The sequence below is a fragment of the Onychomys torridus genome, chromosome 4, assembly GCF_903995425.1.
Source record: "Onychomys torridus chromosome 4, mOncTor1.1, whole genome shotgun sequence".
NCBI classification, from domain to species: Eukaryota; Metazoa; Chordata; class Mammalia; order Rodentia; family Cricetidae; genus Onychomys; species Onychomys torridus.
The window spans coordinates 124,562,358-124,575,375 of NC_050446.1; the positions used below are offsets into that span (position 1 = coordinate 124,562,358).

Below are 13,018 nucleotides of genomic sequence, written 5' to 3' on the forward strand. Positions count from 1 at the left end.
TTACCAACTAATTAGGTTATAAAGAAATGCAAGTTGGTAGTCATTACAATCAAACTTGTAGTCATGTTAGGTATGTTTTCAAGATCAAACATATATTTCAGATAGACAGATCATCAAACACTTTAGAGATCTACCGAATATGGCATTTAAGATGTTTTAATAACATAGGTTCTTTTTTTTTTTATAACTATGAGACATGTCTCCTTCTGGCAGCACCAATCTACTTCAGAGAAGATGATGGGCATAGGAGAAACTCAATATGGAATTTACTTCCTTTGTGGCAAAAGTTAGCCACTGGGCAAGGAAATGGCCCTTACCTCAACTGCTGACAGTATGCTGTCCAAAATGGACAAGCAGGATACAAAAGAAAGGACTGCCAAACTTTACCAAAACAAGGTAGGACAGCCCTTCAGAAAAGCCTGCTTCATTAGGAAGTGGAATAGAGCTAAGGCCTGTGTTCAAGGAGATAAATGAACTAAGAAATGGAATAAAGGGAGTGGTGACCTCAGGACAAGATCCCACCCAGCTAAGTTTCCAACTTGTGGGAAGAACTAAAGAAAAGTTTAGAGCCTGGTGTGGTGGCGCATGCCTTTGATCCCAGCACTGGGAGGGCAGAGCTTGGCAGATCTCTGAGTTTGAGGCCAGCCTGGTCTACAGAGCAAGTTTCAGGACAGCCAGGCTTAGGCAGTGAAAGACAGAAAGTTGGTGAAGATGTAATTGAATGAGGGGACCGTGTTCCAGCCCCAGCAAGCAGCAGAACTTGGCAGCTTTGGCCCCGTGGTTCTGATTTTAGAGTCAAGGATAGAAGAAACTGGTTATGGAATTTGCCTCCACACCTAAAGAAAGCTGCTGAGGCCTGTGTCAGGGGTGTCCCTGAATGGAGGCCTAGTAGGGAGGCCATTTCGTGAAGCTGTGAATGTGAAGCTGCTATGCCCAGATCTCAGGGATCCCTTAAAGACTGCCATGGAGACTGAATCCATATGCAAAAGCAAAGAGGCTTTTATTCAAGTTCGAGCTGCTCTCCATCTGTCAGATGCAGTGGTGAGAGCAGAGTGCCCTGAACCTCGTCAGGATAGGGTTTTAATCATAGAAGAGGATGAGGGGATTTCCAGGGTCCAGGACCCTGACTGGCTAACATTTGTCTAGGGGTTATCTTGGCAAGAGGTTATAGGTGTATGCGTCTGATGATGTCAGTTGGAAATGTTTTGAACGTCAGGTACTTTTCCCTTACGTTGGAATGTTTTGGGTACTTTCCCCCTGGATGCTGGTTGGCCCATTCCTGGGTCGTGTGAGTTTGTGGTTTTTCCTAGAACCAGGTGGTGTCTTACAGTAAACCAAAACTCAGGCCTACTTTCTGACTGGTTTCTATTGAGCCTGCAATGTCAGCAGTGTAGCCAAGCTGCCCTGGGCCCCACAGAAGCCTGGATCCCCTTGGAGAACCCAAGATGTTAGAGATTCCAGAGTTGTGGGATACCTGCTGAGGAAAGCTGCTGTCAGGGAATGGAAACAGCCCAAGAGAGAGAAGTGTGTTGCAGTCCACAAAGCTGAGCCGAGTTGGAGATCTGAACAGTGTTTTGACATCAGACATGGAGATGCAATTTTGAGTTTGCCCAGATAGTTTTCGGTCTTGCTTTGGGTCAGTATTTCCTCACTATGTTCCCTTCCTTACATTTTGGAATGGTAATGTATATCCTGTGCCATTATGTTGAAAGTATGAAATCTGCTTTTTTATTTTGATTTTACAGCAGATTACAGTTAAGAGATTGCATGAATCTCAAAAGAGAATTTGAACTCTAGACTTTTAAATACATTTGAGACTGTTATATAGACTATGGAGACTTTTGAAATTGGACCAAATACATTTTTGCATTATGATATGGCTATAGTAGAACTACAGAGGCCAAGGAGTGGAATTGGTGGTCTGAAAGAAAATGACAGCACAGTCCTTGGGTTTGGTCCTCAGCTCTAGGAAAGAGAGAAAAAAAGACCGAAAGAAAATGGTCCCAGTAGAGAGTGGCGTTTCTGGGAGGTGTGGATTTGTTGGAGTGGGTACGGCATTGTTGGAGGAAGTGTGTCACTGTGGGGGAGGCCTTGAGGTTTCCTATGCACAAACCACACTCATTGTGGGCACACAGTTGCTCCTGCTGCCTCTGGATCAGATGTAGATCTCTCAGTTCCTTCTCCAGCACATGTCTGTTGCTGTTCCTAGCCACTTCTGGAGTCACATCACTGGGCATGCACTGTCAGCAGTCAGGCAAAAAGCTTAGTCACTCCAGGGCCTTACGTCCTACGTAATCTGTGCTGCACGCTGCACACAAATGTGATCACTTAATCTATGGGCATGCATAGCATAGCTATGTAAACCCATATACGAATGCTTGAGGCGATGTATAAAAGCAGGTTCTGCCCACTCCCTGCTCTCTCTCCCTGTCCACCGACCTTTCTTTTTGGTAGGCCTACCCACTTCCACCCTTTCCCTTCCCTAATAAAAACTCTTGTAGTGGGTTCCGTTGTATCTCATGTTTTCTCATTCCCTGTAAATAATGTTGACAGATAAATAACAATGTCTGCCTGCACACCACCTGCCATGACGATAATGGACTAACTGTAAGCCAGCCCCAGTTAAACATTTTCCTTTATTTAAGAGTTGTTGTGGTCCTAGTGTCTCATCACAGGAATAGAAGCCCTATAGATAGGAGGAAAGAGTTTATTTGGCTCACACTTCCATATTACTGCTCATCATTGTAGTTAGAGGATATCCACAGCACATCATCAGAGGACTCAGGACAGCAACTCAAACAGGGTGGGAACCTGGAGGCAGGAGCTGATGCAGACCATGGAGGGGTGCTGCTTACTGGTGGTTCCTCGTGCCTTGCTCAGCCTGCTTTCTTATAGAAACTAAGACTACCAGCCCATGGCACCACCCACCCTGGGCTGGGCCCCTCCCCCACCATTCACTAATTAAGAAAATGCCCCAAGGCTTGCCTACAGCCTGATCTTAGTAAGGCCATTTTCTCAGTTGAGGTCCCCTCCTCTCAGATGGCTTCTACCTGTGTCAAGTTGACAAAAAACCATCCAGCACGAGGTTCAGGAAATTCAAGGACATCTCCATAACAAGTTCAAGTTGGAGACCAGCCTGGGCTACATGAGACCTTGTCTCCAAAAAAGAAAAGAGGCCAACAGCCAAGATGTAGAACCACCTTAGATGCCCATCAATGGATTAATGAATTTTTTTTTTTTTGAGCTGAGGATCGAACCCAGGGCCTTGCTCTTGCTAGGCAAGCGCTCTACCACTGAGCTATATCCCCAACCCCAGATAATGAAATTTTTAAAATGGCATTTGCAAAATGGTATTTTATTTACACATAAAAAATGTTGTTCCTCCCCCCTCCAAAGTTAATTATTCTATATATGGCTGATAGACTGATAAAAACAAACAAAAAATTTTAATGATTGTGGTGAGTTGAAATAATACAGGTCCACAGCCAAATTATCTCCTGCTATCTCAGCCCCCTAAATAACCATTTGCCCAACTCTGTCCTAGCATCTTTGTGACTATTAGGCAGATCTTTTGGATAATGTACAACTAACCCCCCTGGCTTCCTCCAAGGTCATCATCACATAGCATCTGGGGCTACAGCAAAGATTTCTCCCCTCTAACCTGCCAGTATGGAGTTTCCACCAATGCATATAACTTACTTACAATTTTTTTTGTTTTGTTACAATAAAAACTTCATCAAATTCTTCCCATGTTGGCACACAGTATTTGAGGTAGTCTGAATCTGCGTTCCAGGATGTGGTCACACATACTTAGATTCAGAATCTTCTTTCTTTAACAGTAAGAGCTTTGCTTAGACAAGAAGAAAGAGATGGCATCATTGGCAGGAAAAAGGTGGAGATAGAAAAGAATGTGTGCAGCTGAACAAGATTTGCTGCTTGTTTTCTCTCATGCAGAATCTAGATGCTCTTGAAATATATGTCCATGGTAGGGTATAGTATGTATCCACCATAGATAAATCTCAAATTATGTACTAAGTGAAAGAAAAGTACCAAGGATACATTATGCATGCATGTAACATTTATATTACAATCTAGGAAAGGCAAAACTACGGCAACGAAGCAGACAACATGTGACCAGGTAGAGTGTGACTTCCTCTAGAGGCTCTGCTGGTGCCTTAAGTAGACTAGCTAACTGTAACAAAGACAAGTTTGACAGGTTCTGCTGTTGCTCAGCCTACCAAGCAAATCCATGCTGGCAAAAGACAAGCTGATGTGACCACTAGAGTTTAGAAAACCCATGCAGGGTTTAGAACATGAGATATGATTAACTCCTAGCAATGAGATTTTTGGATTTTTGTTTTGTTTTGGCTGTCCTGGAACTTGCTTTATAAACCAGGCTGGCTGGCCTCAAAGTGATGTAGATCCACCTGCCTCTCTCTGCCTCCTAAGTGCTGGGATTAAAAAGGCGTGCACTGCTGCCCAGCTCTGAGCAGTCTGGCTCTGCAATGTCTTAAAAGCAATAGTGCTATTACTCAGTTTAAATTATAGAAAAAGAATTTCAAAGCTAGTTAGGTGCAAGTTTCAGGGCCCTTGAATGTATGTGGCCCTGGATAAGTAAATAATTTAATCTCTGAGCTTCATGTCTTTCTCTGTTACATGGATATGGTGGCATTTGGGGTCTTTGTTGAGAATAAGTTCTTTCCCTACTAGGATGAGACCTTGCCTTTTGACTAAAGGAGTTCAAGGTAGCCTGACGGAGTCAATCATTTTAGAATGTCCACAGTGGTGGTTAGTCCAAAAATGGAGGTCATCCATCTTGTCAAAGTCATTCTCTCAAGATCTGCAGTTGGGACTGGAGTCCTCCCGCCCCTCATTCCTGCATCCAAACGAGCCCTGCTTCAGTCTCTTCTCACTGCTTTCTCCTCTGCCCCTTGGTATTTCTCAACTCCAGGCATGCTTCTGCTTAGGGAGACTTGCTTCCTCTCTGTGGAATGCCTTTCTATACCACACGGATAACTTCTTCATTCTGTTCAATGTCATTTTTCTCAAAGACCTGTCTGAACTATCCTACCCAACATGGTGTCCCAATCATTCTCCAGTCCTGGTCTCTTAATCCAATCTATAATTTTCTGCAGCACCAGCTTTTGACATATCAGGCAAGTCTCCTATTGTTAATTATGTCGTTCACTGCTGGTATTCCCAGTAGAATGTGAATTCCAATAAGCAGGGATTTTTTTTTTTGTCTGTATAATTTGTTGATGTGTCCTAGTTGTCCAGAGCAGTGCTAAGCAAATTCTAAGTAACCAGTAAACACTCATATTTGATGAATAAAAATTCATTGATAACCATAGAAACTTAAAACTAGAATAACCAGTCAAGGAAACTCTAGGAGGATTAAAAATAATAGACCCTAAGGCAAAAATGAAATGTCTGACTTAGCCATTCTCTCTCTCTCTCTCTCTCTCTCTCTCTCTCTCTCTCTCTCTCTCTCTCTCGTGTGTGTGTGTGTGTGTGTGTGTGTGTGTGTGTGTGTGTGTGTGTGTGTGTAAGGGCATCATGAATGATAGGTAAGTGTTCTACTCACTGAGATATACCCCAGTCCTAGCCAAATACCACTTGTGTATGTGTGATATATGGACATGTGTGTGCAGGTGTACATGTCCATGTGTATGTCCTTGTGCACACGGAATGGTGAGAGGAACACATTTAGAGTTGTGTTTTCTCTCTGCCTTCTTCCTTCTTCCTTTTTTTTTTTTTTTTTTTTGGTTGTTTGAGACAGGGTGTAGCTATCTGCCTTTCCTGGAACTCACTTGGTAACCCAGGCTGGTCACAGAGATCCGCCTGCCTCTGCCTCCTGAGTGCTGGGATTAAAGGCGTGCACCACCACTGCCCAGCTCCTTTTTTTTTTTTTTTTTTTTTTTTTTGAGGCTAGATCTCACTATGTAGCTCTGGATAGCCTGGTACTTGCCGTGTATATTAGGCTGGACTCAGGCTCACAGAGATTCCCCCTGCTTCTGCCTCCTGCATGCCAGAATTAAAGATGTGCAACGCTACACTTAGAAGACAGGCTCTCTTTCTGAACTTGAAGGAGAGTGGCAGCCAGCAAGCTCTAGTGATCGATCCTCTATCTCCACCTCTCTGCCCTCCCCCAAAACTACAGTTACACATGTGCCAAGGCCCAGCCATGCAGATCCTCCTGCCTGCTCAGCAAGCATTCTTAGCCACTGAGTCATGTCCTCAGCTCTGTGTGGTTGCTGTTGAGAGAGAGATTATGTCAACCAGACTATCCTGAACTCAAGATCCTCCTGCCTCTGCCTCCATAAATGCTTCTTGGATACAAACTTTTCTTTCTTTCTTTCTTTCTTTCTTTCTTCCTTCCTTTCTTTCTCTCTCTCTCTCTCTCTCTCTCTCTCTCTCTCTCTTTTCTTTCTTTCTTTCTTCCTTTCTTTCAGGAAGGAAGAAAAAAGATTTTGGGTTTGGCCTTGAAATTTGCATAGATGGGAAAATATCTCCAGGAAGTGTGTTTAGTGAAGGCTGAAGAGGAAGTGGAACGGCGAATCAGAGTGATGGTGGTTGGCTGTGGAGAGATGTAGAACTCACAATCTGATGCTGTCACGACCAAACTTCACAACTTATCTGTGCCTGTGACAATTGGAGGTCCAGGACAAATTTCTTGGAATGGGGAGGACATTGGCAAAATGGTCCTTAAAATAGTTGACATTATTGCCTTTCTGCTCCTAAGCATGGCAAAATGGACTTTGGAAGAGGAAGCCTGGGCAGGACTTCCTCTCAGTTTGGGAGGACTCCTGTCTGATAGGTCCTGCTTCCCAGGCTATGGGATGACTGAGTGGGATCAGGTCACCAGAACTAGAGTTGGCTAAGTGGCACCCTGGAAAGAGTCAGTTTTCAAGTTGAAATCCTGTGCCAACAGACTCTCAATTCTGTTACAGCATGTGACCTTGAGCTAGTAACTGTAATAGTTCAAAAGATTAAGGGCCTCTGGAAATGAGAGGTTTGGGGGCGGGAATCTTGCATATTTTTAAATTGTGTGTGTGTGTGTGTGTGTGTGTGTGTGTGTGTGTGTGGTCTCTCATGCCACAGCATACACGTGGAGGTCAGAAGACAATTTCTCAGAGTCAGCTCTCTTCTTCCACCTTTCTCTAGGGTCTGAGACTCAAACTCAGATTGCTACACTTGCACAGCAAGTTCGTTTACCCACAAAGCCACCTTGCTAAGCCAAGCTGAACACAAATTTAACTGATGAAACTTAAAACCCTGTTTGTATCACTTTTGCTGATTGTTACGGGAAAAGACTTTCCCACAAGTCTTACATGCTACAGGAAAAGACTTTCACACAAATCTTATATGCACAATTTTCAAATCAGCCACTGTAGACATAAACACATCTCTTTTACCCTCTTGTTTCAGTTTCATAAGTCTTGACAACTATGGGACGTCTTCACCAAGTACTCTGTTGATAGGATGGAGCATGTTTTTCTGGGCCAACAAGTTATTAAGAGCATGGACTTTAGAACGTGCTGTCTATCATTTCTTAGCTCTCTCTCCCTTTCTGCCTCTCTCCCTCTCCTCCCTATCTTTGTACTTCACTTTCTTACATCAGATTTGTTGAATGAGTTAGTATTTGTAAATCCTTTAGAACAAGTGCCCTGACCACAACAGCATTGTTTGCTAAGAATGCTTTGTTCATCCGATGTCACGTTTGCTTTGTTTGGGTGCTGGGGATTGAATATGGAGCCTCAAGCTTGTGTTCTATTCCTGAACGTCACCTGCAGCTGTGGAGCTCACCACTAAGCATTGAATTTGTACTGCTTGGTGTTAAAATAACCTAGCTGTAGATGTGTCTTGGTTTCTGAAAAGATTTTTTTTTTTTTATTAGCAGTGGTCATTGTACTAGTAATGTATGGAGAAGGATTTATGGGGAAGTTTAGGTCCTGCCTCAAAATGGCTTAAAGCAAAAGAAAATGTGTGCCATTTGGATACTAATTGGAATTAGTAAAAATCTGTCTGTTTGGAAATAAATTTGTCATCTTGGGGTGGTCCACTGCCAACTAACTGAATTTGTGAAATGTAAAAAAGGACAATCTGGCAACTTAGCTGGCAATCATTGCAGGATCTTCTGGGTAGACCAGTCCCTTGCCCCTTGTTTTCTGCACTGGATGGTGCTGGCAGCTTCGTTGCCTTTTAGGTCATTTTTCACACTTGAAACCCGGCAAAAAGTACTTGTTTAGAGGAAGGTACCTGCAGTCCACCAGAAGACCCTTTAGTCTGGAGTGTGGTAGAACCTTCATTAGCCCCAGGTGCCCTCTTACCCTAGCACAGTCCTTAATGGAGCCTTCACTCTTAATCACAATTGTTCTTAGAATCATCAGATTAAAATCAGAATGAGGACTACCCAGAGTTTTATTTCTAAAATAAACTACAGTTACACATGTGCCAAGGCCCAGCCATGCAGATCCTCCTGCCTGCTCAGCAAGCATTCTTAGCTAATGAGCCATGTCTTCAGCTCTGTGTGGTTGCTGTTGAGAAAGAGACTATGTCAACCAGGCTATCCTGAACTCAAGATCCTCCTGCCGCTGCCTCCATAAATGCTTCTTGGATACAAACTTTCTTTCTTTCTTTCTTTCTTTCTTTCTTTCTTTCTCTCTTTCTCTCTCTCTCCTCTCTTCCTTCCTTCCTTCCTTTCTTTCTTTCTTTCTTTTTTTTTTTTTTAAGAATTTGGAGCCGGGCAGTGCCTTTAATACCAGAACTTGGGAGGCAGAGGCAGGCAGATCTCTGAGTTCAAGGCCAGCCTGGTCTACAGAACCAGTTCCAGGACTACACAGAGAAACTCTATCTCAAGAAAGAGAGAAAGAGAGAGAGAGAAAGGAAGGAAGGAAGAAAAAAGAAGAAATCTATCTCAACAAAGAGAAAGAAGGAAAGAAGGAAGGAAGAAGATTTTGGGTTTGGCCACTGCATAGTGGGACCCTGACTCAAAAATACCTAAACAAACCTAAATAAATAAATAAAAATCGAAAGGGAGGACAGGAAAGCTAGCTACGTCAATGGTTAAGAGTGCTTGTCCACCAGGCAGTGGTGGCACAGGCCTTTAACCCCAGCACTCAGGAGTTTCACCTCTCTAATAACTCCGCCCTTTCAGAGAAACACAGGGGCGGGGTTGAGGGCGAGCGCATATCATTGCGCTTGCGCGGTTTTGCTTCTCTAATAACTCCGCCCTTTCGGAGAAACACAGGGGCGGGGTTGAGGGCGAGCGCATATCATTGCGCTTGCGCGGTTTTACTTCTCTAAGGGGAGAAACACAGGGGCGGGGTTGAGGGCAAGCGCGTATCATTGCGCTTGCGCGGTTTTGCTTCTCTAATAACTCCGCCCTTTCGGAGAAACAGGGCTGGGCAAGGTTGAGCGCGAGCGCATAACATTGCGCTTGCGCAGTAGGCCCGGATGGCACTACTGAATGGACTCGCCTCCAGGGCTGTGCAGTCAGTGCGACTGCGCGCCGGCCGGGTGCCGCGCTACTTAAGTGCGCTGCACCTAGTGTCGGAGGAGGTAAGCATGCAGAGCGCGGATCCCGAGCAGCCCGCTAAGCGGCCTCGCTGTGAAGGCAGCCCAAGAACGCCACAGCGTACCCCTCCTGCAGCGGCGAACGCGTCTCCGGGCTGCGACCTCCACACCGACCTCCGGACCTGGGAAGTGGAGGACGTGTGCTCCTTCTTAGAGACATGCGGCTTCCTAGAGAAGAAAGTGCTGGACAGCTTCAAAGGTAACGGGGGCTGAGGAGGTGAGGGACAAGGGATTATGACCAAGGGGCTGAGCGGGGAGGACCCACGCGAGAGGAATCCGAAGCCGGAGGCTCACAGAGCGGAGGCCCCTGGGGGAAGCGGCTCGCGGCGGGAACCCGGACCTGAGGTGGGAGGCGCCCCGAAGCGAGCAGCCCTGGCCAGCTACCCGAGGTGGGCGCGGGCGAAGTGCGAGCCCATAGGAAGGTGCTGGCTCTGGGGGCTTCGAACCTGGGAGGGGCCCTGGGAGGTTTGCATCTTACTGTGGATGGGTATCTTCGGAAACTTGTCACTTCTGACAGGAGAGATCCCCGCCCTTAGATTTTTCCCCCAGACCTCCGGCAGTGGCTTGCGGTCTTTCAGGCTTACCTTCTGTGCTAACCGCAGCTCCTAAAACACTTGACCCCAGGAGAGATTTGGGCGCTTTTAAGTTTCGCCGGTCCCGGAATTTGGGGTTTTCCTAAAAGGGAGGGAAATTGGTTGATCTCCAGATTGTCACTGGCTACCATAGCACCCCAGTAGGGCTCAGTTTGTGCTGACTGTATTTGCACAGTGCTACTTATCAATTTCTCTCCCAAAATAAAAACAACTTATTCGGTTGACCACTGAAACCCCAGCATGCCACGACTTGGCCAAACAAAGGGAAGGGTACAGGCTAAGAATTTTAAGTGACTCTTCTGGTTCTTGCTCATTCATCAAACACTTGGAATCTCCTGAGGTGTTTACTGGGAATGTGGCTCTTAGGTGGTTGTGATTTGCAAATGCAGTAAACTTTACTTCTTGTGGGGTAGAGCTCCTTATACCTAATTGAATGATGGAGTGAGAAGTTTAAAGTTCAGGACATAAAGGTAGCTTAAATGTAGGAACTCACATTTTTCTTTTTCCCTCCCCCACTTCCTCCTCTACAGGAAAGTAACTTGGGGGTTGGAGTGCTAAGACAGTGTCACTCTATGTAGTTCTGGCTGTCGGGGAACTCTCTATGTAGACCACGCTGGCCTCCTCGAACTCAGAGATCCACCTGCCTCTGCCTCTTGAGTACTAGGATTAAAGGCATGTGCCACCACACCTGGCAATATTTTGTTTTAATTTTATATATATATGAGTGTTTTTTGCCTTCATGTGTGTATATGCATCGTGTGTGTTCCTGGTGTCCTTGAGGAGGCCAGAAGAGGCTGTAACTCACCCTGGAACTGAAGTTACAGATGTTTATTGTACTGCCATGGGGGTGCTGAGAACTGAATCTGAGCCCTCTGCAAGAGCAATGAGTGTTCTTAACCTCTGAGTTACCTCTTCTGGCTTTATTTTTAATTATGTTTTTATGGGAGTGTAGGTGGGGAGTGTATGCACATGAGTGCAGTGCCTACAGAAGCCAGAAGGGAGCATCCAACCCCTTGGAGCTAGAGTTAAAGGCAGTTGTGAGTGGCTTAAAGTGGGTACTAGGGACACACAACAGTGTGTGCTCTTAACTGCTAAGCTGGCTCTCCAACCCCAGATGATGTTTTGATATCCAAAGATGTTAAGTAACTTTCCAAAGTCACACCACTAGACAAAAGATGCAGAGTTGGATTTTTTTTAAAGGTTATATCTTTGGATTCCAGAATTCATTCCAGTTATTACTTAACCAGTGTTCTCAATAAAAATTACTGGGGAACATATCCCTGTAATCCTACTCTTCGGGAGGCTGAGGCAAAACAATCAAGACTCCAGGTTCCAGTCTTAGGTCTTCAGCCCATCCTGGGCTACATAATAAGGCCTTGGAGAACATAACCAAAATTAGAAAATCAACTAAGAGCAAGGGGAAAAAATCTATCCTGTAGAAAAATGAGTAAAACGACAACAGCAGGAGACCATTAACAGCCTACCAATAAACTTAAGCAGTTCCATCTCAATGTAGTTTTTAAAATACTGGGTTTTAATTTAATAATTAGAAGAGATTGTTAGGCCGAGCAGTGGTGGCGCATGCCTTTAATCCCAGCACTTGGGAGGCAGAGGCAGGCAGATCTCTGTGAGTTCGAGGCCAGCCTGGGCTACAGAGTGAGTTCCAGGAAAGGCACAAGGCTACGCAGAAAAACCTTGTCTCAACCCCCCCCCCAAAAAAAAAGATTGTTAGTATATGAAATATGTATTCTAATAAAGTTGCTGAAAGTGTCCATTAGCTCAACTATGGACTGTTTGGCAATGCTTTTTGACTTATGGTAGTGATGGGTAACATTTATTATGTATATACTTTGTATGAAGTACTGCTATATACATTTTACAAGCTTTTTGGGGAGGGGTAGAATTTTTGTGTATGTATATAATATGGAGGATCAGACCTAGGGCTTTGTTCATGCTATGTGTAGATTCTACCACTGAGTCACACACACCCCCATTCTGTACATATTTATTTTTATAAAATATTACAACAGGGGCCAGGGACATAGCTCAGTCATGAAGGCCTGAGTTCTGAATTCTAGCGCCCACATGAAAAGTTGGGCTTACTGGTGCATGCTTATAATCCCAGAGGTGAGGAAGCAGAAACAGGTAGTTTCCTATGTTTTGCTAGCCAAGCACTTTATCAGAATTTTACACATAAACTCACACAGGCACACATACACATAAATAAAAACATGAATAAATCTTAGAAAAATACCAGGCAGAGGAGTAATTATGGAAGATATCTGACATTGACCTCCAGCTTCCAACAAGCACATGCACAAGTGTGTGAATGCACCCACACGCACATGCACACACATTCAAAATGTACTAGGGTTTGTATATATTGTCAAATACAAAGTATCCATCAAGAAAAGTAGAGATGGAGCTGGAAAGATGGTTCAGTGGTTTAGAGCATGTGTTGCTCTTGCAGAGGACCCTGGTTTGATGCCCAGCACCCACATGGTGGCTCAAAACCATCTGTTCCAGATGATCTGGTGTCCTCTTCTGTCCTTCATGGCACCAGGCACACATGTGGTGCATGTATGTATGTGTCGGCCAAACACTCATACATACAAAATAAAATAAATAAATCCCCCCCCCCACTCCCCCTACCACCCAAGACAGGGTTTCTTTGTGTAGCTGTAGCCCAGGCTGCCCTTGATCTCACAAAGATCCACCTGACTCTGCCTCCTGAGTGCTGAGATTAAAGACGGGTGCCACCACTGCCCCATAAATCTTTTTTAAAATAGAGAAAAATATAGACTTTCATCATGGAGAAGAGCTATGTTTAGGATATTGGGTAGGAAAAA

At 44.7% G+C, this 13,018-nt stretch overlaps 1 protein-coding gene across 1 annotated transcript in view; it reads left to right on the forward strand.

The window, feature by feature from the left end:
* Positions 1–9,403: 9,403 nt before the first annotated feature.
* Samhd1 (SAM and HD domain containing deoxynucleoside triphosphate triphosphohydrolase 1) overlaps positions 9,404–13,018 on the forward strand; it is a 36,708-nt gene continuing 33,093 nt past the window's right edge. The window contains exon 1 of the mRNA XM_036184815.1: positions 9,404–9,775. Coding sequence (XP_036040708.1) covers positions 9,457–9,775 — 319 coding nt within the window. The 5' untranslated portion in view covers positions 9,404–9,456. The remainder of the gene's footprint in view (positions 9,776–13,018) is intronic.